The 27,682-nt window shown below is 54.5% G+C and overlaps 1 protein-coding gene across 1 annotated transcript in view; it reads right to left on the bottom strand.

The window, feature by feature from the left end:
- The window catches only part of SHB (SH2 domain containing adaptor protein B), a 106,572-nt gene that overhangs the window by 9,517 nt on the left and 69,373 nt on the right, over window positions 1–27,682 (bottom strand). Inside the window, exons 3-5 of the mRNA XM_004580966.4 lie at window positions 22,391–22,606; window positions 9,679–9,850; window positions 6,837–6,956 (exon numbers count right to left, since the gene is read on the bottom strand). Of these exons, the coding sequence (XP_004581023.2) occupies window positions 6,837–6,956; window positions 9,679–9,850; window positions 22,391–22,606 (508 nt within the window). The remainder of the gene's footprint in view (window positions 1–6,836; window positions 6,957–9,678; window positions 9,851–22,390; window positions 22,607–27,682) is intronic.

Genomic DNA, 27,682 nt, shown 5'->3' with positions numbered 1-27,682 from the left:
AAGACCTGGAAGAACTCCTGGCTCTTGGTTTCAGAATGGCTCAGCTCCAGCCACTGCAGGCACTTGGGAAGTGAATCATTGGACGGAAGATCTTCCTCTCCGTCTCTCTGTCTCTCTTTGCAATAAAAATAAATAGGGCCTGGCATGGTGGCCTAATGGCTATAAAGTCCTCGCCTTGAATGCGTCAGGACCCATATGGGCGTGGGTTCCAATCCCGACAGCTCCACTTCCTATCCAGCTCCCTGCTTGTGGCCTGGGAAAGCAGTCAAGCACAGCCCAAAGCCTTGGGACCCTGCACCCACATAAGAGACCTGGAGGAAGTTCCTGGCTCCTGGCTCCGGATTGGCACAGCACCAGCCGTTGCGCTCACTTGGGGAGTGAATCATTGGACGGAAGATCTTCCTCCTCCTCTGTATATCTGACTTTGTAATAAAAATAAATAATTTTTTTTAAAAAAAGGAAGAAAGAAAGAAAGAGAAGCGAGAAGAGAGACTAGCCACCCCGCCTCACCCCTCCAGCCATGGTTTCCACCTAAACCATTCTAATTGCTTCCTCCAGCTGTCACTGCTGAGGCCTGGGGAATGGCCCAAGCCGGCACTTGACACTGTTGCAAGCCAACAGCCTGAGTCCCACTGGATGCCACTGGATCAAGGACGGGGGCAATGCCATTTGCCAAAGGGGCCTTGTTGTTTACTGAACTTGAAGTGATGCGAAAGCCCACAGCACACTCATGTCCCTAGGGCCGGCACCACGACTGTACAAATAATCCCAATTTCTGTTCTGTTTAGCTTCTGAGTCCTCCCTGCCAGTGGGGATGGAGGAACCACTCGTGGTCCAGGGCTGCTGTTGAATATATCAAAGTATAAAGATGTTGGAGACGTGAGTGGAAAGAAATGCTTTTCCTCCTTGGACCACCTGGAGCTCAAAGGCAGCTGCCTCGGGGCATGAACGGGCTGGCAGGTCAGGGAGACCGGATGCCTGCTCTGGCGGCCTTACCAGCCAGGCAGATGCTGGTGGAAGGATCCCAGACCCCAAGAGTGGCCAGGAAGGCTGGACAGGACAGAGCTTTGTTCTCAGGGTACAAAGGGCAACTCTGCCTGCTGGCAGGGAGGGGGATGGGCAGGTCGGGAAGGACACCCTTCCTACCCCCGCCCCAACCAGTCAAATAGACCGGGCATGGCAGAATGTGCGAGGGCTCCTCTAACGGTTGGATTTCAGGTAGTGGTGGGAAGACAGGAGATGAGTTGGGGCGGGAGAGGGGCCTGCTTTTCTCTCAAAACCAACTATATTTCAGGTCCATATTGCCAGCTAGCCATGCTGTCCCCCACCCAGCTGTTCCCAAAACCCACCCATGGCACTGACTCCATGCCCCTCCTCTCTTCTCCCACTGGCTGCTCAGCAGCCAGTCCTTTCCCCGATCCATCACGTATACACAGCCAGACAGAGGAGGGTCTGCACCCCTGAGCCACCCCGGCCTCTCTCCCTCCTCTGGCTTCTTCTACTCCCAGCCCCTGGCGGGAGATGGAGAACTTCTGGGAACAAACAGCTGACTCCCTAGGCCTTTCCCGGTCATGTGTCCCACCTGGGACGCATTCATGAAGCTGTCAAAGTCTCAGTTTCCCCTCCTGGTAAGCGGGGAGGACCACAGAGCTGTGCCTTCTCTAACAGCTGTTTGGGGGCCGGAAGCAGACTCCCCTGGGGGCTAGTCAGGCATCCTGGCCAGGGGATTGTAGTCAGACAGACTAACCTCCTCTTGCCCAGGAGATCTGGGCCTCTGGCATGCTGCTGCGATCCAGGGAGAGGTATCAGAGAAACACCTGGTGGGGGTTCATGGTCCCACTCAGAGAGCCTAGCCTAGGTCCTGGGGCCAAAGCATACAGAGACCTAGCTGGGCCCAAGACCCTCGAGAAGAAAGGGGTGTAGTCTATGAGGCAGAGCATCAGGATGACATGCCCAGCCTTTTTTTTCCCTAACTGTGATGTAAGGTGAGTGTAACTACATAAGGATGGAGGAGAAGGGGCACCTGCAGGAACCTTGGTCAGCCAGCCTTCAGCCCATTCTCCCACCCCGCCCAGCATTCTTCCTGCTTGTTCCTGGCTGTCAGCCGCCACAAACCATGATTGATCATGCAGCTGCCCACTGGACCCAGACAGGCCACTGTTGGAAAACATGCTCCCTTGCTGCATAAATTAATGAGGGGACAAGAAAAACTCATCCAGCAGAGGAAGTGAGTGGTGCCTTCCTACCAATCCCAGTTGGAGAATGGATCCTGGGATCTCCCTGCAGCCCCCCAGACTGGAAGCAGGTGCGCTTACCCAAACCCGGGGCCTGATTCTTACAGAAGCACAAGGCGGGAGAAGTGAACCCACATCCATGCAGCAGAGCAGAGACAAGCTGGCTTTGTCCCCTAGGATTCTACCCCCTTTGCAGCTTCTACGGCAATGTCTAAAGTCTCTGGAACAGCCAGGGAGCAGAGAGGACCAGAAGCTCCTGAGGCACAGTGCCATGTAAGGGGCTTTCCTGCCAAGCCCTCCTTCTTAGGCAACAATCAGGGATGCACAGCCAGCTGCCTAGCATTGCATGGTTGCTGTACGGTGGAGATGGGACTTGAACTCTTGGCTTTCTGACTACCGAGCCTGTGGTTCTCCCTCTGCAGCTTGCAAAGGGCTTCCAGCCCTGGACTTGGCCAGCCTGCCTGCTCCTGAACTGCCCACCACCTCCTGGGCCTCTCATGACAGGCCTCCTTTGCAGCTCAAGCAGCCCCCCTTGACATTAGTGTGCTCTGTAGTTCACAGCCTCCGGGCTTGGTCTGCTCTCACCGCCCTGTACCTGACCTAAGCCCTGCTCTCCCTTCAATCACATCCTCTTCAAGTCCTCGCCTTCCTTGCTGGCCCATAGGAACATCTCCCTTGGGTTGTTTTTGATATATCTTCTATGGGTGACCAGGGGAGGATTCAAGGACTTCCTGTTAACCTACAACTCCATAAGTCACTGACATTGAACAGGGATGGAGGTGGGAGGAGGGGGAGGGAGGCATCTGGGCCATCAGGCTGGGGCACCCGGAAGCAGCTCTGGAGCACTGGACTCTGGCTGTTTGCCTTTGGGATTCCAAAGCCAGAGGCCCCTTTTGTGAGGACTCAGGGGCGGCTTCCTCCGTTGGGTTTGGGACTTTCATGACTTGTTGGAGCTGGGGATTTCCTGTGTGCACTGTCCCTGCTCCTCCCTACCCCTGGGGAGTTCCCATGTGCCTCATGTCTGCATTGCTTGGCAGGAACTTGGAAGCCAGGACTTGTGGAGGGCCATCCATGGAGAAGGATTGCTGGGGATCCTCCATTCTGTTTCCCTACACCTATCTTGCCAGAGGAGGTGGGAGATGATGCTGGAGTTTGATTTCTTCTTGCCAATCTCTCAAGACCAAGCTCTCAGCTTCCCCAGGCTGGTGTGAGCATGTCCAGGGGCCAGGGGTGGGTGCTAGGATTAAAAGAGGGAGGGGGAACCCAACAACCTGTGGAGACCCAGCCAGGGGAATAGGGGGAGTGGGAAGTGATGGAGGCAATGAGGCCAGGTCTCTGAAGGTCCCCTTGTGGAGGGTGACTTCTGAGACACAGGGGGTGGCAGCCTGGCCTGGGATTCAGCTGCCAGCTGGGCAGTCATGAACCATTACAAATGTCAGCTTCCTTACATACAAAGCAAAGGGACTAGGGCGACCCTAGTTGGCCACGTGGTTCCCTGCTCCCCGGGATGAGCAGGAGGGCAGTGTTTTCTGCTGCCACTGTCATTTGGGGCAATGGCAGGCTGGTGTGTGTGTGTGGAGGGGCCCAGGATACATATGTGGGACTTCTGGCACATGCAATATCTATTGACATGGCAAAGTAGAGACTTGGGAATTGGAGAGGGGGTAGGGAGTTCCCCCAAGTGGAACCTCTGTTGGGGGTCCCTGACACTGAGAGCTGTGTCCCAGCTCCTCTGTGGGAGGAGATGCTTAAGTCCGTAGGGCTCTCCTGCAGTGTGTGGTGGTTTTGCCCAGGCTACTGCCTCCACCTGAGACACATGCCTGACTTCTCCCTGAGGCTCCCCACTATAGCTCTTCCTGGCTGTCTACCCAAGTGCCATCTTGGGGCTCCTAGATTACCCCATTCAGGCAGAATGTCCCGCAGTGAGACACAGCTGGAACTGGCTTGGCATGCTCACTTGCTCTCTGATGCCCAGCCCAGTGCCTGGTACAGAGGGTTCAGATGCATGGGATGGGTGGAGGACCTTGTCCTCAGAGGTTGGACTTCCCCAGTCTTCCCTCCACCCAGAGCAAAAGCTGAGGCTCTGGGTGGAAGCGGCTAAAGGCAGGCGGGAAGCGGCATAGCTAGGATTCCAGTGTCAGTGTGCACCCTGCCTGCGTGGGGAATGCTGTGCCCCACCCCACTTATCCAGGCAGGCCCTGCCCCTCACATGCCAATCGACAGAGCTGGTGTCCACCCCAAGCAGCTAGGACACTCAGTACTAGGACCATCCACCACAGTCAAGGTGATGAATGCCAAGACCTTGTTCTGTGGTCAGCAGGTGCACTTGGGGCTGGCTGTTCTGGGAAACAAGCCCACCTCCCTCTGAGCGGGCAGTCTGGCCCAGGCCAGGATGGGTCAACTCACTCCTCTCTCACCCCAGTGTGGGGATTCCAGGACAGCTCAGCAGGTACATCCAGCCTTCTGGCCTTCGAGGGGTGGTGACCTGATAGCTCTAGACAAGCATGCAAAACTATACCTCCACCTCCAGCCCCTCTGGGCTCAGACCAGCCATCTAAGCTGCAGTCCCTGTGACTGGACTGACAGAATGAGTAGGAGAAGATGAGCCTGAGGCCTGAATGCAGAACGTTCTTGCCTGGGGTCCAGCCAGCTTAGGCTTCTGAGCCATCTCCCTGTCACCCTCCTCTTTTCCGGGCCTGGAAGGTGCACTGGATTTAGTCAGAGCACACTGGGAACAAAGGGGTTGTTGGACCTGCAGACTGGGTCACCTGGATGTGTGTGGAGTTTTAACAACTCCTAAAGCAGAGATGGGAGTACCCTGCATGGCCAGCAGTGGTGACACCAAGACTCAGAGAAGGGAAGGAGCTTGTTCAAGGTTATCCAGTGAGCACCGAGCAGTGCCCAGTCCTGAACTTTGGACATTGGGTCCTTCCTGTGGTTCTCGGGGGAAAAAATGGACTTTGTGCTAACAATAGGGCTGATATCAGGAATCAGGGGCAGGAGACCATGATGCCAAGATGGTACAGATGTGGCTGCCTGGGAGTGGGCCACTGCCACCTCCAGGGCACAGATGAGGACGGCAGAGTGCAGAGAGGTGGTGGGACCAACCAAGGTCATGTCCGTTGCTGACAGTACACACCAGGGAGCAGGAGCAGGGAGGAGGGCACATGGCCCTGCAGGCCCTGAGACCTACTCGTGAGCTGGGCCTGTGTATGTGGCTGCTGTCTGGGCATGGCAGGGTGTGGATTCCTTGCTAAGCTGCCACATAGCCTGGTTGCTCAGCAGGTGGCACTACGGGCTTTGGCACTGGCCTGAGGCATGAACAGAGCAGCTATCCCAACCTCTGCATGGCACTGGGTACCCACCCCTTTGCTGTGTATTCAGTCAGTTCTTTTGCAGAGGGCCCTTGGGCCTTCAGGCCTGCCCTTCCCAGCCCCGGCCCAGACAGACGGGTTTCCACAGGCGATTCTCTGATAGAGCGATGGGGATCACAACCCAGGCCTCCCGGGATGGCTGGTGCTGCCAAGGGCTTCTTTACCAGTCCCTGCCAGGAGATCTGTGGGCGAAGGTGGTGAGCACAGTGCCCTCGTCAGCATCCCAGCAGGCCAGCTCTCCGTCACTGGGTGAGTGGGACAGAAGGGAAGGTGGGCAGAGGGTCTCATGGCTGCTATGGGTTTTGCGCTGGCTGAAGGATCTGGGTTTATACCCCAATTATGTCATGAAGTTTTATTTGTGCCCCTTTCTCTGGGCCTCAGTTTTCTTACCCATAAAATGGGCTGTAGATAGTCTCTTAGGCATCACTCAGTAGTGGTACTCAATAGTGGGGTCCCTGTCCTGATGCCTTTCCCTTACTCCTGGGCCCACCCATCCTGACAGCAAGCCTTGCAGGTGAGGAATGAATGAGCACACGCATGCATACAGGTGCAAGTGCATGCATGCAAACACACACCCCTCCACCACTGCCCCCCATCCCCAACGCTGCTTGGATTCTTCCCAACAGGTATGAGGCATGCAAATCAGGTCAGCCCAGACAATGGCCGGGGCACAGGAAAAGGGCTGCTCTCCCAGCAGCAGTGGAACTCGAGCCCTGGCCCTGCCACGTGGACCACACCCTCTCACCGTGCTCTTCAGTTTGCTCATCTACAGAAGGTGGACATATGTCCCTCATCAGAGGGCTATCATGAGCTTGAAGGGGGCTGAGGGGCTGTGGGTTCCCACAGTCCTGGCTGGATAAATCCTGGGAGAAGACCCTCTCTCTGAGGAAGGCAGCAATGGCTACCACAGAGGTTTGTCGAAACGGAGGATGCTCCAAGAGCTTGGGTTCCTGTTACTCACATAGGAGACTTGGAGTTCCAGGCTTGGGGGCTTCAGCCTGGCCCCAGCTGAAGTCATTTGGAGAGTGAACCAGCAGATAGGAGATCTCTGTAACTCTTTTAGTAAAATAAGTAAGTCTCAACAAGGAAATAAGTAAATCATTACAAAAGAGAAGAGAAAAAAGAAGGTCCGCTTTAACTCCTGCCAGCAAGCTTCCTGAAAGGACACAAACTCGGGGGGAGTGTGTGGCCTCACGGAGCTGGGTGGGCGGGCAGGGGTGGTACTCACTTCAAGGAGAGGGAGTAATCGTGCTTGCTGGTTTGGCTGTTCCGGACAAGGTAGCTGCACTCCTTGCACAGTCGCAGCAGGTTCTCAGCGTCTCCTCTGCTGATGGCTCCGTGATACCATCTGTGGGTAGGGGGAGGTAGAGTAAGCTCAGAGCGTAGCAAGCACAGGGCAGTCAAGGGGCGCCCATGGCCCTGGCACCTGAGGGAGGCATGCCCCTGACTGTCTTTGGTTGCTAGGTACACGTGCACCTGTCTGCTCATAGAACAGATTTTCAGCAACTCCCAGGAGAGAGTGGTGCCGGAAGCCCAGAGTACCCTCCCCCAGGGGAAGTTCCCGCTGTGGTGGGGGAGCTGGGCAGCAGGCCCGCTGGTTGTCACACAGCCAGGCCACATGACCACAGGGCCTGGGAGTTGCAGGGAGACTGTCATTTCCAGCAGGGGGCTGTGGGGGACATCCCAGAGAGAGAGTATAGACTGCAAGGGAGGAAGCTACGAAAAGGTGCTTATTCTGGTCTGGGAAAGAGCAGGTGCGAGGGCCTAGGCAGGGGCCTGGCAGGTGGGTTTTGGAAGCAGCCCAGGGCCAGCATGGCTAGAGGGGGATGTCCCAAAGCAGGTGCCTTTCTCTGGGTGACAAGGAAGTCATCAGAAGGCACTGACTCGGGGGCCACCCTCTCTCTGTGACATTTACGGGCAAGCTTGTTACTTTGGACTGGGCACAGCAGTGAGATGGCTGCATCGTACTGCTGGCCAGTGGCCCTGGTTGGGCATGTGGGTACTCCAGCATCACAGAGGGGAGCAGCAGAGAAGGAGTGGAGCCTGCATCTGCCCAATACCCCCAACACAGAACCACTTGTAACTGCTGGCTTTTGGGAGGGGTGGAGTTTTTGGTCAGTAGACTCTCATCTGCCTGACAGCAATAGGCCCAGAATACCCCTTGCTTCTATGAGTGTGTCTGAGAGGCAGGCAGTGTAGAAGGGGCTGCCAAAAGCAGCAGAGATGGTGGCCAGGGTTGAGGCAGAGCCTGGCAGTGGTAAGGTCACCAAGAAGCATTGGCAGCAGCTAGAGTCTGATCCCACCACCCGCGTGTGGGTGAGTCCCTCTTCCGCCCCTCTGCAGGTTCCTGCCTGGCCAGCGGCTGTATGTGTGTGAGCGAGGACACCACGCTGCCCTGCAGGTGGTGCCTCTGGGAGGCCCAGGGTGAATATTTCCATAGGCACTTGCCACTGTGTGCTACCTGTCCCTCAACAAATGGCAGCATGACTGTCACACAGTTATCAATGGTGCTTAGAAAAAGCCAGGTCTTGGGGAAGCAGGTGTGACTGCCTCTATCTAATGAGAACAAGACTGAACTGCTGTCTGTCCAGGAGGTGGCTATGTAACTGGCCAGCAGAGGGGAGAAGAGTGTGTGTGTGTGTGTGTGTGTGTGTGTGTAACCATGCAGACTGCAACCCCTCCTTCCTGAAGTTACAGAGAAATCAAGAGGGACACGGAGGATGCATGGGCTGCCACCACTAAAATGTTCCTAGAGACCTGAGGCCCAAGCTGTGTTGCCACCAGTTAGCATGGCCGCAGCTGGGAGACGCAGACGGAGCTACCCAAGGAAATGGGAGCCCACAGCCTGGGTGAGTCTGCCCTAGGGAGAGACTGTGTAAGGCGGCGCTGGGGAGCTGACAACACCAGTGATTTAGGAGGACCTCCCCAGAGAAGTCCTGCCCGGCATCTGCCCCTCCCCAGGGCACAGCCCCTCGGGCCTCTGGGTACTTATTAAAGGTAATCCCTGGGGTAAACAAGCTAAGCTGCTGCTTCCTTCCCCTGAGACTTCACAGGCAGACAAAAGTCGGGGAACCTGGGGTCGAGGATGCAAAGAGACAAGGGGCGGAGGGCACTGGGTCAAGGTGCTGGGGATCTGGGCAGGCTGGGCGCCGCTGGCCCCAGGGGATGTCCATGACAGCTGCTGCTGGGCTTGGCTGCTAGGCTCTGCCTGGATGGAGGAGATATTCCGGGCCGGAGCATGTAGGGGACGTAGCTGGATTTCCTGGAGCCACTGGGTCAGGGCACAGCTGGGGATTAGCACGACTCCACTGTCACCATGGTCCCAGCAGAGGTCCATTAACTTGCCCAGTATTTACTCATCACTTGCTACTCCCTTGATCTCCCAGAGCTGATGCAGAGTGGGGGTGGGGGTAGTCAGCAGGCTGACCTAGCAGCCATGTCAGACAGTGGCAAGTGTGAAGTGGGCGTGATCCCAGTAAGTACAACCTTCAGGCCAAGTAAGGCAGGGAGGGAAGGTAAGGGATACCAGCTAGGGGTGGAAGCCAAAAAGTAGAGTTTGGGGGCAATTCCCAGGGCAGATGGCAGGTTAGAGAAATGGAACTCCTCCCTGCAGGTGAGAGGGAGTCTTAGAGCAAGGAGATGATGACTGTGGTTAAAGGGCAACGCAGCGATGTGCCTGGCCCAGGGCAGTGCTGGGGATGGTTAGGAGGGAGAGGGCTGGAAAATTCAGGGACAGGCCAATGAACACAGGTGGGAAACCTCTAGGGAAGGAGATGAAGAGAGGAGAGGATTCGTTCAGCTGGTACCCAGCAGCCTGGGTGTAGAAACAGAGCTGCAAGCCAGAAAAGAAATCAGGCCCTCAGAGGTCACAGGTGGGCCAAGACATGGCCTGGCTGCCAGAAGGGGCACGCAGGAGGTCAGGCATGTTGCTGACTTGTGGGTGGCCTTGACCTTCCATGAGCCTCAAGGTATACTTGATCAAGGGAACAGAGGGTACACAAGGGGACCCCTGAAGTCCTGCCAGGACCCCTCCATCCCATCATGCTTGATGGCACCACTCCCACACTTACATTTGCTTCTCGAGTGGGACGGTGGGGTCTACTCTCTCGCCCAGGATCCCGCAGAACTCAGGGCTGCCATGTTTGATGGGCTTGAAGCCTCCTCCAGGGGCACGAAGCTGACGTCGCCGGTCCCGGGAAGGTGAAGGGGATGACTGCCGCTTCTCGTTGCCGTTGAACTGGGCTGCAGGGCACAAAGAGAGTGCATGGTGACTGGCAGCTTGGTCTAAGGGTTGGGGGAATGGGGAGCAGTGGCAAACAGGGCTGATGGGACTCTAGTTTTTGAGGACACAACACACGTGCTGCTGAGCCCCACAGCAGGTTTGAGGGTCTGCGAGGGTCTCCAGTGAGGGGTCAAGGCTCTCCCTCTGGGCCAGCAACCTGCCTCCAAGGAGCTCCTCCCCTCCTGTCCCTGGCGAGGGCCACACTGGTCCATCTAGCTCCTTGCTGCTGTGGGAGCTCTGCTCAGGGGTCCTTTTGCAGTCCCCAACTCTGTTCCTCTTTATTCAGACTACCCTGTGTGGGCCTCGGGGTACACAGGCAGCCCGTCCTGGACTCAGCCAACAACTGGGTGAAGCTAAGACCCTACAGATAACCCTATAAAGGTAAAACAGGATCCGCTGGTCAAAGTCCTGGGGAATAGCTGGTCTACCTTGCAGGCTGTCTGTGGGCCTGATTCCTCTGAAGCACAGGGGTATTGAGGGTTCCTACTCCTTGAGGATTTAAATCAGCCACTGCACACAGACTGTCTTGTGGGGAGTCAGTGAATATTTCATAAACTTCAAATATTTACTTCTGGGGCCAGCACTGTCCCGCAGTGGATTAAGCTGCTGTTTACCAGGATGGCATCCATATTAGCCTGTTGGTTCAAGACCCGGCTGCTCTGTTCCTGATCCAGTTCCCTGTTAATGCACTTCAGAATGGAGGGGAAGACAGCCCAGGTACTTGACCCCCTACCCTCCACATGGGAGACCTGGATGGAGTTCCTGGCTCTTGGCTTTAGTTCCGCCCAGCCCTGGCTATACTGACCATTTGAGGAGTGAACTAGCAGGTGGAAGATCTGTGTATCTTACTTTTTGTGATCTGCCTTTCAGGTAAATCAATAAACCTTAAAGACAACTATCCACTTTTATTACCATCACATCAGCTCCGTGCAAACACGGGGAACCCAGAAGGCTCCATGGAAGGTCCCAAGGGTCCTGAACCCCTTTCTGTAACCTGCCAGGGACCAGTATGGACTTGGCTAAGCAAGTGAATCTTTCTGAGGCCCCATCTCCCATGTCACCACTTTGTGAGGTGTGACAAGAACAGGTGCCTGGCATGCATGGGACACTGGGTCAACCAGGCATGGCTGGCAAAACATCTGGCTGTAGGTCCACAAGACACATCCTTGGCTGAGCCACACATATAGGCAGAAGTTTCCTCGCTAGCCCGGATTTGCAACCCCAGGTTGACAGCACTCAACCCTTGCTTGTGGACAGTGGTGCAGTGCTGTCTGCTGGGACCCAGAAACAGGCATGAAACCTGTTCTAGACTCATCCACCAACAACCACCTCCCTCGGACACTTCTACGTACTCCCGACCCTTACAGACACTCCTCTGTAGCAATGTCACAGTGGATAGCAGCAAGGGCCATCTCCGGCCCCTGGGGACTGTGTAGAACATGTGGCCAGCCTGTTTGTCCTGCAGTCCTGTAGATGTTACCTATGACCTTCTACAATGTGCATACACTGGCACCGGCCATGGTTCAAGGTCAGGAACAAAACAGAGCTCTTGGTCCTGGTGAGGAGATAAAGGCACTGGACGTGAGCTTCTCAGCAGCTGGTGATGAGTGAGGGAGATGGCAGGGGACAGCAGGGCAGGCCTCTGCAAGGAGGCCTCTGTATAAACAGCTGGGGGAGGAGATACATCCATGGGAAAGACATTTGCAGAGGAGAGACCAAGCTCCAAGGCCCTGGGGTAAGCTTTTGCTTTGAGTGCAGCAGAAACATGGTTCAGTAGATGGAGAGGAAGGAGGAAGACATGGTGCCAAAGGCGGGAGCTGCTGAGACATTCTGATGGGGAAAGTCAGATTGACTTATTTCTTAGAAAGTCAGAGTGACAGAGAGATAGGGACAGAGACTGAGATCGTTGATCTGCTGGCTCACTCCTCAAGTGGCTGCCAAGGCTGGGGCTATGCCAGGCTGAAGCCAGGAGCCAGGAACTTCATTCGGATCTTCCCTGTGAGTGACAGGGGCCCAAGAATTTAGGCCATCTTCTGTTGCTTTCCTGGGTGCCATGAGCAGGGAGCTAGATTGGACGTAAAGCAGCCAGGATTTGAATGGGCATTCACACGGGATGCCTGGGCAGGCCGACTTACTTAATCTGCTGGACCATAACCCGGGTCTGAGTTTTACTTTTTTAATGGGATATTTGCTTCATACTTTGTGACAGGACTGCTGCATGGTAAAGACAGGAAGGGCAGGGGTATGTGTCAGCTCTCTGGTCTTTTCCATTCAATTTTGTTGTGAGCCTAAAATAGCTCCTTAAAAAAAAGTGTTTTTAATGGGCTTTAATGGATGATGAGAGCAGGTGCTGGGGGATATAAGGGAGAGACAGCAGGACCTGTGCAGGGTCCCAGATGGAGCATGAGCGCAGGAGTGGGGACGGCCCTGAGGCCTGGGCACTGCATGGAGGGGTAGGAAGACTCTCAAACTTTCTGAAGTTGAACGAAGGCCCGGTGCTGGCCTAGAACTGCCCACAGCCCTGGATGCCAGGTCGGGGAGCTGGTGGGGTGAGGACTTGCTGAGGGCTCGGGCTTTCTTGTCTGGCTCTTATCTGCAGCCAGCCACATACAGACAGCGAAGGCCTCTTGGCTGTCCCAGGGAGCAGGGCTGGGGCTGGGGTGTGAGTCATATCCACAGCAGGCACACTGGGATGGCACCAATTAAGATCAGGGCAGGAATTTCTGTGGTGGGATGGCAGAGGTGTGCACGTGGAACAATCAGGAAGCGGTCCCCAACCTCTTCACCTGATTCCACTTAACTGTCTGGGGGTCACCTTTCCCAGGATGCTGTCCCTGACCTCACCCCCAAGACCCACTTGGTCAGTTTTCTCAGTCAGTCTTCTTGCAGGGTGCCCGTGAGTTGAGGGCAGGGGGCTGTGCCACCTCTGCTCCCAGTGTCCACGCCTAGCAACACACCTGCTTACATAAACAGGTACTCAAGGGAAGACGACAAGAGGAGACTTAATGAGCTGCTGTTTTGCTTTATCGGAGAGAAAAATATCAGTTTTCATATACGGTAAATTGGATAAAACCTCCGAATGTCCTAGTCAACACCACAATTCCCCACTGAATTAATTTATACATTCGCTGGCAAGCTTAATAATACAGCCATATAGTTTAGAGAGAACAGGTGGTGATGACTGACAGGCTTAATTAGGAAAATCATTTCACCTAAAATACAAATATGCAAACTCCCGGGTGCAGCAAAAGAAAAAAATTAAGAACAAAAGCTTCAAACACAACTGCTTTCATTCCTTCTAATTAAGTTTCTCTTTAATCTGCAATTTAAAGTGGCAATTTCTTTTACTTTAGTGATTTTTTTCTCTGCCAAAGATAAAGACACAATTCCCCCGAAGAATATCAGCATTTAGACAGAGAATGTGCACCCCCCCGCCCGCCGCCACGTGAGCTGTTAAAATGAGGAAGCCTAATTAATCCCACCTATAGGCAATTAAAAATGGAAGTTGGGATCCCTGCAGGGGCGAAGAAGCAAGGGTTGGAGCTGGGAAGATGAGGTGCTGGGAGGCCCTCTCACTGCACCTGGGGCTGGCCTGGCTCACACACTCCAGGGCTCGGCTAGCCCTCCATCTCGGTCTAGACACCTTCTGGAATGTTTTGACACCCCTTCAGACCTTCCCCTTGTTCTGGCTTCCCTTCCAGGCTTTTGGAACCCACCATCTGGAATTGGCAGACCTGACCTCCATCAATCTCGAAGTGTGATCCCCGTCAACGACTGGAGGTCAATTCCAAGGCACCTCCATCAGTGCCCATGGTCACAGGTGAGCTTACAAACCCTCCTTCCAGGTATTAGATGCCACCTTCTTCCCACCACAATACCCCAGTGAGCCGGAAGCTCCGAGAGACCTCAGAGTCTCCACTCATCAATCAGAAAGGCCACAGGAGCACTAACAGTTTGGAAAAATGGCCTAAACTTTATTTAGTGCTTCCTATGCATCGACGGGCACTGTAGAAGACTCAGGGGGTACCTGTTCCTCCAAAAATTCATTCATTCATTCATTCATTCATTTTGTTTGAAAGGGAGCAAAAGAGAAGTTGGAAGGGAACATGGGCTGCATTTGCTAACCATACACTGAGAGGAGGGCCTGGTATTCACTCCTGGATGTCTATCACTCTCGACTCACCAGGTCCAGGAGCTGGCCCCGGGCATGGGCCCCTGAGCTATGCAAGCCCTAAGCTGGGACTCCCCGTGTGCCTTCTGTGCTACAGCTGTGTCCCTATGAGCAGACAAGGAGCAAGACCATGTATTACTGGTTGGGGAGGAGGCAATGGATGACTTAACCCGAGGTCCAGCAAATTGCCAGAAACATTCACAACAACGCAGACACCTGCTGATGACAAACTCCATCTGCACCACAAGTTCCTGCTGCTCACTTTCCAATCACAACTGATCCTCACCGACAAACTCCTGGGAAGTAAACATCCTGAAAAACCTACGCACGCACACCAAATCCTTGTGTAGCAGAATAACCCCATAAAACATAGCTTTGTTTTCCTTGAATGTCTTGAAAGGGTCTCCTTGAAGACCCATTTTGTGGATGGAGAAATGGAGGCCCTGGAGCCTGGCTCTCCTTCCAGGCAGGTTGTAAGATAGCGTGTGCCCCAGCAAATGTTCAGCTTGTGCTTGTAGGATCACCAACAAGGGGCCTCTGTGTTCACCTCACAACCATGGGCAGGCCCTGGGGCACTGCATGGCCACCCAGTATAGGAGAAGCAGAGAACACAGGCCCTCTTTGTCACCGCCACCTGGGTCCCAGGAGCGCCACTGGGCTGGGGAGGCAGGCCTGGTTGAGGTGTGGCTCTGGCTTCTGATCTGTGATCCCCTCCCATGGGACACGTGGACAGCCAGAGCTGGGCACCTGGCCACAGGCAATCCAAGGCACAGGCCATGGGTAGAGGAAGCCACTGTCCTGTCATAACTTGTGTTGCAGGTGAGAAAGAGAGGCCTGCAAAACTGATGTCACACTCCCCCTTCCACCCCTTGCCTCGTCAACAGCTCCACTTGAACCTGGACATGACCCAACTCTCTCAAATCCTACAGGCCATAGCAAGTTCGGCACAAATTCTGTCCACGGAGCACCATGTTCTTGAGACAGCTGTGGTGAAGACAGTGATGCCAGAAGCCCCCACTGAGCATTCACTATGTCCTCAACTCTTACTGCCAGGCACCACACCACTTTATAGATGCAGAAGCAAAGGCAACTAACTGAACAGGCCTTTATAACCAGCTCACCTGGCCCAATCCCTCCTTTAGTCCCTTCCCTGAGTTAGGGGTCAAGCCCACCTCTCTAATGTACTTGGGACCTGCTCAAGACTGAGGCGGGTGGCCCACCAGCAGGCACCCCCATGCTGATATTGGAACCCCAGTCCCTGAGAAAGTGACTTCTCCATCATGGACAAGTCTAGGACTTGCATGGGGCCATGCAGAGACGAGTTGCCCCAGCTGTGTGGTTCACAGTCTCAGGCCAGCTGTGTGTTTTTGTCACTGCCTGCTGCACACAGCTACGAGGGGGGCTAGGAGGATACAAGCTGGGCGCCAGCTGTACACACAGCTCTGAGAGGCTACCTGACATGCCTGGACTGCCACCACAGCTCAGCCACCGCCTGGCGTGGCCTCCTGATTGCAGCTGATCCTCACATAGGCAGGAACCCTTGCCGTTCCACCTGGGCGTTCAGACAGGTTGACCACAGTACCCAGAGCCCTCGCCTGCAGGCCTCCCAGCTGGGGGACAGTGCGTGGCATGCAGGAACTACGCACACTCCCTCTGGGACAGCAGCCTCGCCCCCTACCCATTTCCTGAAGCCTTCCTGCATTCCTGAGGTTCGATTTCTTTCATAATCCAACTCCTAACCCCCTGCCCCAGTGCAACTAAGTGCTCCATTGCAGGGGACACTGAGCTAGGTGGGACCCAGGTAGGGACCACGACAGCTATCTGGGACCTCTCAGATCCACATGAAGAACTCTGAGCCCCCACCACACCCCTCAGCCTCTTCCTCCAACCATGGGACGAAAAAGGCCCGTCCAGTGCAGCTAGCAGGCGACGCTGATGTCTTCCTTGTGGGTCACCCAGTGAATTCGGGCGAGTCTCAAACAGAAAGCCTACTGGAAAAACCTGTCTCCGGTAACACATTAGCCACAGGAAGCCGGCGATCCAGATCTCCTGCTGAAACCCACCCCCTTTCCTCGTCAGACCTGCTGTTCACACGTGTTAAACATTAATTACAACTGTTACTCATTACAGAGCACAAAGCTCCCGCCTCCCAAGCGGCGATTGTTCATTTCCTTCCGGGGCCCAGGGCATTCTGGGTGGCTATGCAGAGGGCAGGAACCATCCCGGGAGCCAGCTGGGCGGAGATGGCATTGGTGGGTGCAGCAGGTGCTGTGGCCAGGTCGAAGGTCTCCCCTCCCCCGCAGTCCACAGAATCCGAGTCCAGGCGTGTTTACCTGGGCAGGCGGGGCTGAGTCACGGGGTGCTGTGGGCACAGCAAGCACAGGGCAGTGCCCCACGTGTAGCCTCCGTGCATGTACACTGGGAGCGTACAGCAGGGAGCAGGTGGCTCTGTTTCTGCCTCAGCTACCCCATTCCCACCCAAGACGAAGGGTTCTATTGGCAGTCTCTATGTAAGCGTAACTGAAACAGCACCCAAGGACACCCCCGGGGCCACAGTGTCCAATCTTTCTCTGCCCCCGTCAACTTTAGGGTTTTCTAAATTCAGGTCTCTAATTGCGTTGGTTCCAAGGTGACTGAGGACTGCTTAGGGAACAGACACAGCTGACACCTCACTTTCCCTATCTCTGCCCTTGCAGCCTCACCGGCTGAAATCCAGAAGGGGTTCAAAAGGGGTGAATGGCACAGCTGCTAGCCCTGCTCACACCAAAAGTGACAAGTGCAGATCTGGCTGGTGACACTGGTTCAGGCTGTGGTGGGAACCCAGAGGAGGGGACCTGGTTTTAACCAGGGTGAGCCTAGGAGACTTCTTGGAGTAGGCGACACGCCCCCCTAACTCCGTTCTGACCCTTCACCTAGCCGCCAGCATGTACTCTATCCACTCTGGCTCTCACAGTGGGGTCCCAGGTCCCCATAGCCATCTGCTGAAAATGCAGGTTCTTGGGCCTTCTGAATCAAGGACTCAGGGTGGGGCCACACAGTGGCTTCAACTCTTCCTCTGGGTGACTCAAGCTTGAGATTACCTGTTCCAGGTAAACCAACCAATGTACATGTGTCACCCCTGGAATGGGGAGGGGCTCCCCACGCCCAGGGGCCTCATCCTTGTGAGGGACTGAAGAAGAACAGAAGCCTCTGGAGACTTGGGGTGCTAACTGCTGGTGGGATACATTCCTAGGGTTTCCTACAGGACTAGGGGCTGTTTTCCACTCACTGCCAGAATGAGCTTAGTGAATGGGCCCTCGGTGGCTGCTTTAGAGTCGGTTCATGAATATGGCTTCTATATGAAGCTACGCTTTATTTAATACAGCAAGCCTCCCCTGCACACTATAAGAAGTCTGATCTGACAAACGCGACACCCTCCAGGGACTTGCAATGACTTTCTGCCCGATCTTCTCACTGGATTGTCACGGAGTCCCCAGATGGTACACAGCTGTGCCTAAGCCCATTCTACAGCTGGGAAAACTAAAGGTTGGGGGGACTACACAGCCCATCTGAGGTCCCGAAGCTGCGATCTATGTGAAAGATGCATGGTCTGATGCCTTCCAGGTGAGGAACCCACCAAGCAGTAGGGTGGAGGGCGGGGAGAAAGACAAGGACCCCAAATAAGCATGTTGTGCCAAAGAACTAGTTTGAGTCATGTCTGTCTTCTACCTATGGCAGCAGGCAGACCTGTCTCAGGCTGAGCCCAGGACGGTGCCTAAAAAGTAATTTCGTTGGAGATACACCTTCAGACAGTGAGTCACACATGAGAAGATTTTGTTTCCCGAGGATCTCTATCTGGGGTGCCACACGCACCCCTCTCCTCCCCATCCAAATGGCTCCTCCATCACACACCCGGATTACCTGCATCCCAGACTCAACCGCAGATTAGCACACCCTTAGCTCTACTTGCTGGGTTAAAAGGAAAACGTGGCTCCATCCCCTGTGCCTGGCCTCGCTGGCTCTGCCATGGAGTTTTCAGCAGCCCCCTGGCACACCTGTGCCTGCCTCATTTTCCCCAGGAGGTCAGGTGCAAGTGGGACTCTGCTGTGTGGGGTACCTCCTTGTTTTGAGTGGTGGCAGAACATGAGCAACCAGCAGCACAACTCCTGTGACCCCTGGCACCTGTTCAGAGCATCCTCAGTTGCAGCCCCTCCAGAGGCCCTGCACCAGCTGAGGCTGCAGGATACAGAAGGCACAGGAGGCTGCTGGCAGGCTTCAGTGATGGTCATGGATGCATCTGGATTCAATCCATGGTCATGGATTCAATCCAGGCTGGCATGGGGCGAGGGGTTAGGGGAGAGGTACACATCCAATGGGATTAGGGCCTGGTTATTTCTTGTCTTTGGGCCTTAGTTTCCAAAGTAAGAAACTAAGAGAAGGAAGTAAGATCCAGGAGGAATGGGCAATGTACACACAGCAGGCACATGGCAAGCACTGGCTACGCCACCCTGCTCCCCTGATGTGCTGTCTTGCAGTGGGGATACCCTTCCTTACTTTCCTGGTGAGGGAATTGGGGCTCCCAGGTCAGGTGCAGACCCTGCTCCTACCACTAGGCCCTGCTTCTCCAGCTTGCCCGCCCAGCCTGTGGCCTCTCCTTGTGTGCAGGATCCACCTGCTCCCCTCACCAGAGGCACCACCAAGCCATGGAGTCAGGAAGACCCACTTTTCCAACAGACTCACTTCCAGACAGGTGGCATCCTTTGGCTACACATCGAGGGGAAGAAGGCCATTTCTGGATTTACCTGTGGCCTTATAATATGTGGCCATGCAGACTTGCACAGGGTGACTCACAGCAGGCCACAGTGGGGCCCAGCCAGCTCTGGAAGGCAGCTGTCCCTGGCAGGTTGTGGTGGGAGGGTGGGGAGAGGGGTGGTGGACTGGCAGCTTGGTGGACAGAGCCTGTGGGGAATGGTCTAACCGGCTGTGTGTCCTTAGGGGGCAGGGACTAGGCTCTGACAAGTCACAGGGCTTTAGCTGAGGCCACACCAACCTCTTGCAGGATAAATGAGTGTGAAACACCCAGGGTCCCTGGAAGAACACATGGGATGTCTCACCCAGCAGTCTACAACCTCTGGGAGAAGTGGAGGGCTGTCCCAAGGAACAAAGACACTGCATACCTCAGGATGGCTGTTTTACTCATGACTGGAGGGTGAGAAGTCTAAGGCAGTGGACAGAATGGGCATCAACACTACCTGTGCATGTGCTGGGCTGCATCCTGAAGCAGAGAGCCCATGGGCTCCCTCCCCAGATGCAAGACAAGTGGCAAAGAAGGAGGGCACTGTGGCAGTGCAGGTGAAGCCTGGCTGTACTCCTGTAGCTGGCGGCAGGCCAGCCTCCTGTTGCCAACCTTGCCTTGCCAGAGCTTCTGCTTGCAAACCCTTGAGGAGTGGGCAGCTCATGACACACTGTTAAGTCTCTCGGAAATGCTGTCCATGTACCTGGGCTGGCAAGCCTGACCTGGCCCATGGGCCCTCTCACAAGCTCTGCACTTGGGAATTGTGAACACATTCCTTAGGATCCCTCACCCAGGCTAAATACACTGAATCAGAGAATACAAGGGCTAAGCACAGAAGGGGATGATTTTGCCCAGGTAAATTCACCCAATGGATCCCATACCCCAGGCTGCCCAGTCCTAGAAGTTGAGAGGGATTGAGAGGCATTTCTAATAGGTACAGCTGCTGCAGTAAGGTCAGGGCCCAACCAGGCCCTCCTTAACCATACAGGCGACTTGTTCAAGCAGGAGTATCCATGTATGTGTGTACACACACACCACTGATGCAGGTGGGAACACTGGCCTACATTCCTGAGTAACTGCACTGCTGGGTGAACACACAGGGTCAGCAAGACACTTTTGCAAGCCCAGCGAGCTGCTGCCAGCCATCCTTACTGTATCTGCCCAGGAGGCCTTTCAACCTCTCCCGCTCTTCTGCTATTAAGGGGGTGGGAACTTGTGAAGATGCATCCTACCTGCCTATGCTGTGCTCTATCATGCTGGGGGAGGAAATGGCTATGACTAGTGGCCAGTGTGAGCATGGCATCCCTCCAGCATGGTGGGCAAAGTGGAGCCAGAAGCAGCAGGTGTGAAGTGAAGGGACATAGACAGGGACAGGAGCCTACATCTGTCTTCTCTCAACAGCCCAGGATGGCTGATTCATGACACAGGGGACCAGTAACCATGGATGCAGAACCAGGGCGGCAGTGCCCACTTGTGGGCTCAGAAATTAGTCTTAGGTTCTACTGGGCAGAAGGGGGCAGTTCTGGCCTGAGAAGTTTTGGAAAGATGTGGTCCTCGAGGGTAGGTGCACACACACACACAACCCCTACCCCCAGCCCCTACCTGGGCATGTTGCTAAAACATGTTAAGTGTGCTGAGGTAGGCCACTGCTTGTGACACTGGCATCCCTTATCAGAAGGCCAATTTTATTCCCAGCTGCTTGGGTTCCTTTTCACCCTTAGGGGTTATCTTGGTGTAAGGATTCTGTGTGTCACTCTTAAAAATAAATAAAAAAGATAGCAACCCAGACTAACTCTACACAGGTATAGGGGCCTGAAGCCTTGCTCTTGTCCCCAGCTCTTAAGGGGAGTGGATGCTGCTGGTGCAGTTTCCACACTTTGAACAGCAAAACAGACACGAGCTAAGAGCACCCCAGGGTACCAGGAGCCCTCATGTGATCCACAGCTGGCCGGTTCATGCCTGGGTAAGCACCCACACCTGCTGCTCTCACGGCACAGCCTTTGGCCCTCAGTGTTTGTAGGAGCCAGTCAGCCCCTTCAGCAAACAGCTCTTCCCAGGCCTGGAGGGAATCGGCTTCTTATCCATCAGCCAGGGGTGCGTGGAGTCCGGTACCATGCCCGAGCCAGAATCTCAAGCCACTGTGGGGAGGGGGTGGGGTGAGACCTTGATTATGGCTCTCCACCAGGTGCTAAGGATGTGGTGAGGTGATGAGGTGCAGTGTCCCTGGGGAGCCCGCGGCCTGACAGGTGATAGCAACACCTACAGAACTAATCTTGATGTGGTGCAAGAAATGTTCCGCCAGTGATGTGTGTGGCAAACCTGATGGGGCAGCGGACAGGGGTAGGTGAGAAAGCCATCGAGGCTGTAGTGTGATGGCTACGTTTCAGCTGGCTCTGATAGCAGGTGCGGAATTGTCCCGGGTGGCGGGAGGCAGAGAGGCTGTTTCATGGGACAGGAATGTGGGCTTTGCATGGGGCATGCTGTGTTCAGTGACATGTCTGAGGCAGGACAGCTCAGCTGATAATGTAGGGGCCCAGGACTGAACCAGGGTTCACTGCTGGGTGCTGGAAAGAGCAGATGGGTCTAGCTGTCTATGAACAAAGGGCAGATTCAAGTCCAAGTGTACTTTATGGGAGCTTCAGCGTGGTGAGAATTAATTGGTTGCTGACTTCTCTCAGGCCCCAAATCTCAAGTGAACAAACACATGTTTGCATGTGGCTTGCTGTCTCCCAGCATTAATAGTGAACACTTTCCTAGGCCACCCCGTTCAATGGCTGCGCATGGATAGACAGACACCCAGCAAAGCTACCTCTCCCGGTAGACACTTGGGCTGAACCTTATCTTTCAGGATCACACACCCCACCTTGTCTGACTCTCAGACCATAGTCTGTGCAAAGATGTGAAAGAGGAGATCAGGTCTGCGGTGTGTGAGCACAGGTGAACTATGTGGGACCCCTGTGGCCAGGCCACAGAGCCAGAAGGGCTGCATGAGAGGGGCTGTGGCAGAATGATGGACACCCAGCTTCCAGAAAGCCTCTTGGAGAGTTCTTGGCTAGGAGGAGGGCCAGGCTCAACCTCTTAAGGGCAGCATGCCAATGCTGCTGGCTCCTGCTGGAGAGGCGGAGCCAGGGACCACATCCTGTAAGCTGGGCTGGGTTGCCTGAGCCAAGCTGGCCCAGGATGGGACTGTCCGGCCTCCCTCCAGCTCAGTAGGAGCTGCAGTGTAGACTGGGGTTTCTCTTAGTTTCTTAGAAAGCTTAGTCTGAACTCTGGATGTGGCAGAGTGAGGATGTTATCCTCTGTAGGACCAAGAGAGTGAAGAAGGATGACAGCAGTTGGGCCTTGCAGAAGGGACTTGAGATCCTGCAGGGCAGAAACCTGGAGCCTCTCCATGGCCTGGCACCCTCTGAGACCTATGTCATCTTTGAGGGGATCCCAGCCAAAATGGCTGGTTGGTCAAAGCCCCCAGGGTCTGTTGCAGGGCAGGGGGCGACTGTTGCCCATGTACGCTCCCTTTACCCATGGAGCACGCTGAGCAGCACAAGGGCTCCCTACCTGCCAGGGCTGGGAGGGTGACCCGGTTCCACTCCCAAGGCTGGTCATACTCGTCGGCGGGCCTGTCATCATCCTGGGGCAGCTTGCTCTCGCGCAGCCGGGGACTGACGGTGCTCTCTGAGTCCGAGTCAACACTCTGGCCTTCGGGCTCATAAGGGGTGTCGTACAGTTGTATGCCTCTGTGCTGGGAGCGGACGCTTTCCTGCCGCTGGAATTCTGCGGGCCGACAAGGAAGGAAGCAGAGATGCCATTGGGTGTGTAGCACGCGCTTCCTCCCCGGGGATCCCCACCAGGGCACGCCTGCCCGTGAGCTCAGAGACGCTGGCCAGCGAGGCAAGGGCAGCATCCTGCTCTGCCGGGCAAAGCTTGTACACAAACAGTACAGGCTCTGGGCTCTGCACACATGTACCCACTGAGATCAGTCATTTCAATTTCTCTCTCTTTAAATGTTCACTTACATAAACTGAAAGCAAGTTTCTACCTGCTGGTTTGCTTCCCCAAACGCCCCAAGTATCTGCGGCTGGGCCAGGCCCAAGCCTGCATGCAGCCTGGAACTCTATCTGGGTCTCCCACATGGGTGTCAGTGACTCAAATATTCGAGTTGTCACCTGTTGCCTTCTAGGGACCTGGAGAGTAAGCCAAGTAGCTGGGCAGGACTTTAACTGGCACTCCTTTACAGGATGCTGGCATTTCAAGTAGCACCTCCATCCATTGTGATGCTGGTCCCTAACCTAAGTTTTACAGGGCAGTGCCCAGACATGAATATGAAGTCACAGGTGTGTTCTTACTACCTCCCAGTCCCCAGCTGTACAAGCTGTACAACCAGCAAACAGGGCCAACTGATTCTCAATTCTCTCTCACACACTTCAAAGCACCAACAAGCAAAGGGTCTGACTAGAAGGATCCCAGATGGCGCCTTTCTCCCCTGTGAAGCCCGAGCAATCTTCCCCTGCCTTTCAATCTGCCCTAGAGCCCGCCCTAACCAGCCTGTCATCTAGCTGGACCCACACATTCGGGAACTTCTGAGAGAGGAAGGGGCTCCTGTAGTCCAGAGAGGATGCCAAGGCCGGGCTTAGGTGGACTGGAGGATGATCGCCCAGCTGGACCAGGCCCTAGACGGGATATCTGTATTGGCTGCTGCTTAAAAAGGGATGTGAATGGTAACAGTGCTGGAAATAGAGAAACTAGGATGTGCCATCAGGGGCTTCCTGGGTAGAGGGTGAGTTGTGATTCGCTGTGGGTTGTGGACATACCTGTGTGCAGGGGCTCCATGTTGGAGACACGGGGAAGGTGGGCTGTTCAGGTTACTCACAGGGAGTCCACAGGGACCCTAGCCACCAGCACACTTGGTAGGTCAAGGGCCCTGGGGCCAGGTCGCAGGAAAAGACGGCCAGGGAGCTGACAAGAGGGGGTGCTGCATGCCCTGCAGGAGGGCCAGGCAAGCCAAGGCAGTACCAATGAGAAGAACACGCTGGCTGCCTCCTTGAGGTTTCAGAGCAGCAAAACACTCCTAACCACATTCACTGTTTTGGCTCTGTTGGAGGGCATAATTTAGTGGCCTGGATACATCTACAAAGTTGCACAACCACAGCTACTCTCTGCCTTTTGCACTTGGTTATCTTCCAAGCGGAAACCCTGCATCACAGAACACTGAGCTTCCTGGTGCCAGGCACCCTGCACGCTGGCCTGTGCTTTCCCACTCTGACCGACCTGGGTGCCTCTAACAGCTGCAATCTGGTGTTTGTGCAGCTGCTACAGGCTCGTTCCACTTAGCATGATGCACCCTAGTCTCTGGCATGTTGGAGCACCATGTGTGGTACGGCATCCTTCCCAAGGCTGGGGAGCATCCTGCCACACGGGTATTTGCTGCCCATCCATGCCAGCACACCCAGTAATCTGAGAAGGTGGTGGGGGAGGAAGGGTGGGCCCATCTCCTTCCTCAGCTAGGAATCTTGAAGGCATAAGGACCAGGCAGAAACCCACACGCACCTTGAGGAGCAGCTCACACAAGCTAGGAAGGAAGGACACAGCCCCTCCAAGGCAGAGCAGGCGCTGCTTTCAGGCTTTGTGCTCCAAGGCCAGCTTGTGGGGCGCACAAGAAGCCCAGCCTTGGTGAAACAATAGAGGTGCTGCACAGGCAAAGAATGAATGAGAATAAAAACCACTTGGTGGGGCCTGCTCGGAGGGGCCTGCGGCTTTCTCTCTCCTGATGAAAAGCCCCTCACAGTGGGCCTGGGGGTGGGGCCAGATCTTTTCTTTGGCAAAGAATAATTTTTTCTCTCTAGATGGAGTGTAGAGAGAAAAACTTTGCTACCAGTTTCTCAGAAATCCTAAAATGAAATATCTGTGAGAAGGTGTTTCAAACATTGGCAAAGCATGACTTCTACTGGGTTGTGTGAGACACCTGGGATGGTTGGCACAGAGGGAGGGAGAGGCGATGAGAAGAAAGGGCCACAAGGTAGAAGTTTGCTACACTAAGGTGAAGACCAACTGGTAAGTGCCATGGAAAGGCTGTAGGGACCCAGTGCTGTGGTGCAGGTATGTTAAGCTGCCACCTGTGTGTTGCCATCCCAAATGAACATTCATTTGAGTCCTGGATGTTCCACTTCTGATCCAGCTTGCTGCTGAAGGCCTGGGAAAGCAGCAGGGGATGCTCCAAGTGTTTGGGCCTCTGCCATCCATATGAGAGACCCAGAAGAAGCTCCTGGTTCTTGGCTCCAGCCTGGCCCAGTCTTGGCCATTGTGGACACCTTGGCAATGACCTCTGTCTCTGTGTTTCTCTCCCTCTCAGTAACTCTGCCTTCCAAGTAAATTAAAAAAAATCCCAAACCCAAACCAGCCCACAATGGTGTAAATTCCTAAGTCTACCAAACTGTTGGGCTGGCTCTTGCTGTTGCTGTGGGTCAACCCTGGCCTGGAAGCATTAGCTGCCATCTGGGGGGCGGGCTGTAGACCACAGGTGGACAGCTAGCAGGGGCCTGCCCTGGGTGAATCACCTTCCTGTTCACAAGCACCGTGCAGCAGTTCACACACGCACACTTTCCAGAGTCCTGTCTGCAGGAGCACTACTGCTGCTGGCTCTCGTTCCAAACACCTGGCGGTCATGGGTAGGATGGACAGCCGGAAGCCACTCTTGACCCCAAACTGTAGTGTGCGGTGGAAAGTCCCTGACAGCTGTGAAAAGGCACCGTGCTCAGAAGAGGTGAGGATCCTGGACAAAAGGCAGCCCAGGAAGCAGATGAGCTGTGACGTCCCACACCTCTCACCCAGGATTTACTGTTGCGGGAGCATCTGTGCCCTCCTGAAGCTGAGCCAGGCTGCTAACGTGTGCAAGCAAGCGCAGCACAGGGAGAACGGAAACCATTCAACCCAGCCTCCTTCCCCTTGTATTACATGGTGAATTGGAATTTTCATTAAGGCCTTGACAATAGTCAACAGTTAAGTAAATGATGGTATGTTAACTGGATGGAATATTAAGCAGCCATTAAGATGACAAATTGGAAGATTATGTAGCTCCAACGGCCGAGCGTGCATGAAATTATGCAGAGCTGAAAAGCAAAGCACCGAGACTGTTTATGCGACCAGGGTAAAGCATCTTGTGCAGGTTTTCAGGACACATTCCCAACAATGCGACTCCCCAAAGGGAATTTGCTGCATCTGACCTCACCCATCCTGCCCTGTCACAGCTACACTCTGATGACAGCAATGCAGTAAATCCAGACACAGGAATAGGGGCTGTAGGCTCGCAGCAGCATTGCAGACAGCCACTGCATGCTGGGAAGGGCTGAGGGCCTTGTTGTTTCTCAAAATTGTTTTTAAATAATGAATAAAGATACTTGGAAGAGGAAAGAATGTAATTAAGGCAGAAACACATGAAAGTAAATATGATTTCCTGCTGGGAGGCCTTGAGGAGCCATGCAGCTTTAGGAAGCAGCTGCCACTCCCTGGGGAAACTGCCTGTCCAAGCGGCAGCTCCCCTCCCAGGAGAGGCTGGCCCAGAGCCCTGGGAAGCCGAGGGCCACCCTCCCAGGCCCGCTCGGCAGCCCTCGCTGTCTCTGGCCTAATGACCAGGCCCGTCCCCCTTATTAGCCAGGCTGATTCATGATGGTCCAATAGAGGAGCTGGGGGACCAGATGTTTTAAGTCACAGGTTCCTGGGGCCTTGCTATCTATGCATTTATAGAAAGTGCCCTTTACTTTGAGGGTGGCAGGCTGTGATTTCATGCCTCTTAGGCAGCAAGCAGAAACATTAAATTGACAGGGTGGGGATTTCCGCTGAACTCGGGAGCACAAAAGGGTTTCAAGTGGAACGGCGTGTGGAGCAAGGACAGAAGAATGGGGCCTTTTCCTCAGAGTCGGAGAAGGCAGGGAAGGCCTGGGCACACTCACTGGGACGGCCAGGCAGGTGCGCTGCCCACAGACTGCGGCCAGGAGTGGGTCATGAGCTGAATGAGGGACCCTTCCCTCACAGCCCCCTCCACCCCCGATGATGAGGCATCTGTGACAATGGATGAGCCTGCACTTTGACACAGCATCACCATTCGGAGTCACAGTGGTCACCAGCAGCTCCGGGTATGCACGGAATGCCATGTGTCCACCCTTACAGTGTCTCACGGAGCAGCCACCCCGCCCTGAAACCCTTGTGAGCCACCTCTTTCTCCCTTGCCCCAACACCTGCAATCACTGCTTCTTTATATATATATATATATATAAATGCCCATTTATATATATATATATAAATGCCCATATGGGATCCCGGTGCATGCAAGGTGAGGACTTCAGCCATTAGGCTACTGTTCCAGGCCCTTTCCTGAACATCTTATAGGCGGAATGACACTGAATAGATTTCCAGGTTGACTCTTTTCTCTTCATCATATGCACTTTAGTTTCTCCTATGTCTCTTCATGCTTTGATAGTTCATTTTTAAAAAAATATCAATTTAGGGCCCAGGGCTGTGACATAACAAGTTAAGCTACCACCTACAGTGCCTGATATTCTGTATGGGTGCTGGTTTCAGTTTGGGGGCTGTGGTATACCAGGTTAACTCACTGCCTGCAGTGCCAGCATCCCATATAGCTGCTGGTTTGAGTCCTAGCTACTCCACTTCTGATCCAGCTCCCTGCTCATTTGCCTGGGAAAGCATCAGAGGATGACCCAAGTGGTTGGGCCATTTCTAGGTGCTGTGGCCATTTGAGGAATGCAGTCAGCAAATGGAAGAGTCCCCCCTCTCTCTGTTCTTCTTTGTAACTGTGCCATTAAAATTAAAAAAAAAAAAAACTTAAAAACCACTAAT

Source organism: Ochotona princeps, chromosome 14 (genome assembly GCF_030435755.1).
Source record: "Ochotona princeps isolate mOchPri1 chromosome 14, mOchPri1.hap1, whole genome shotgun sequence".
Lineage (NCBI taxonomy): Eukaryota > Metazoa > Chordata > Mammalia > Lagomorpha > Ochotonidae > Ochotona > Ochotona princeps.
Note: the sequence above shows the minus strand (reverse complement) of the source record. Positions and strands in the feature narration are given on the sequence as shown.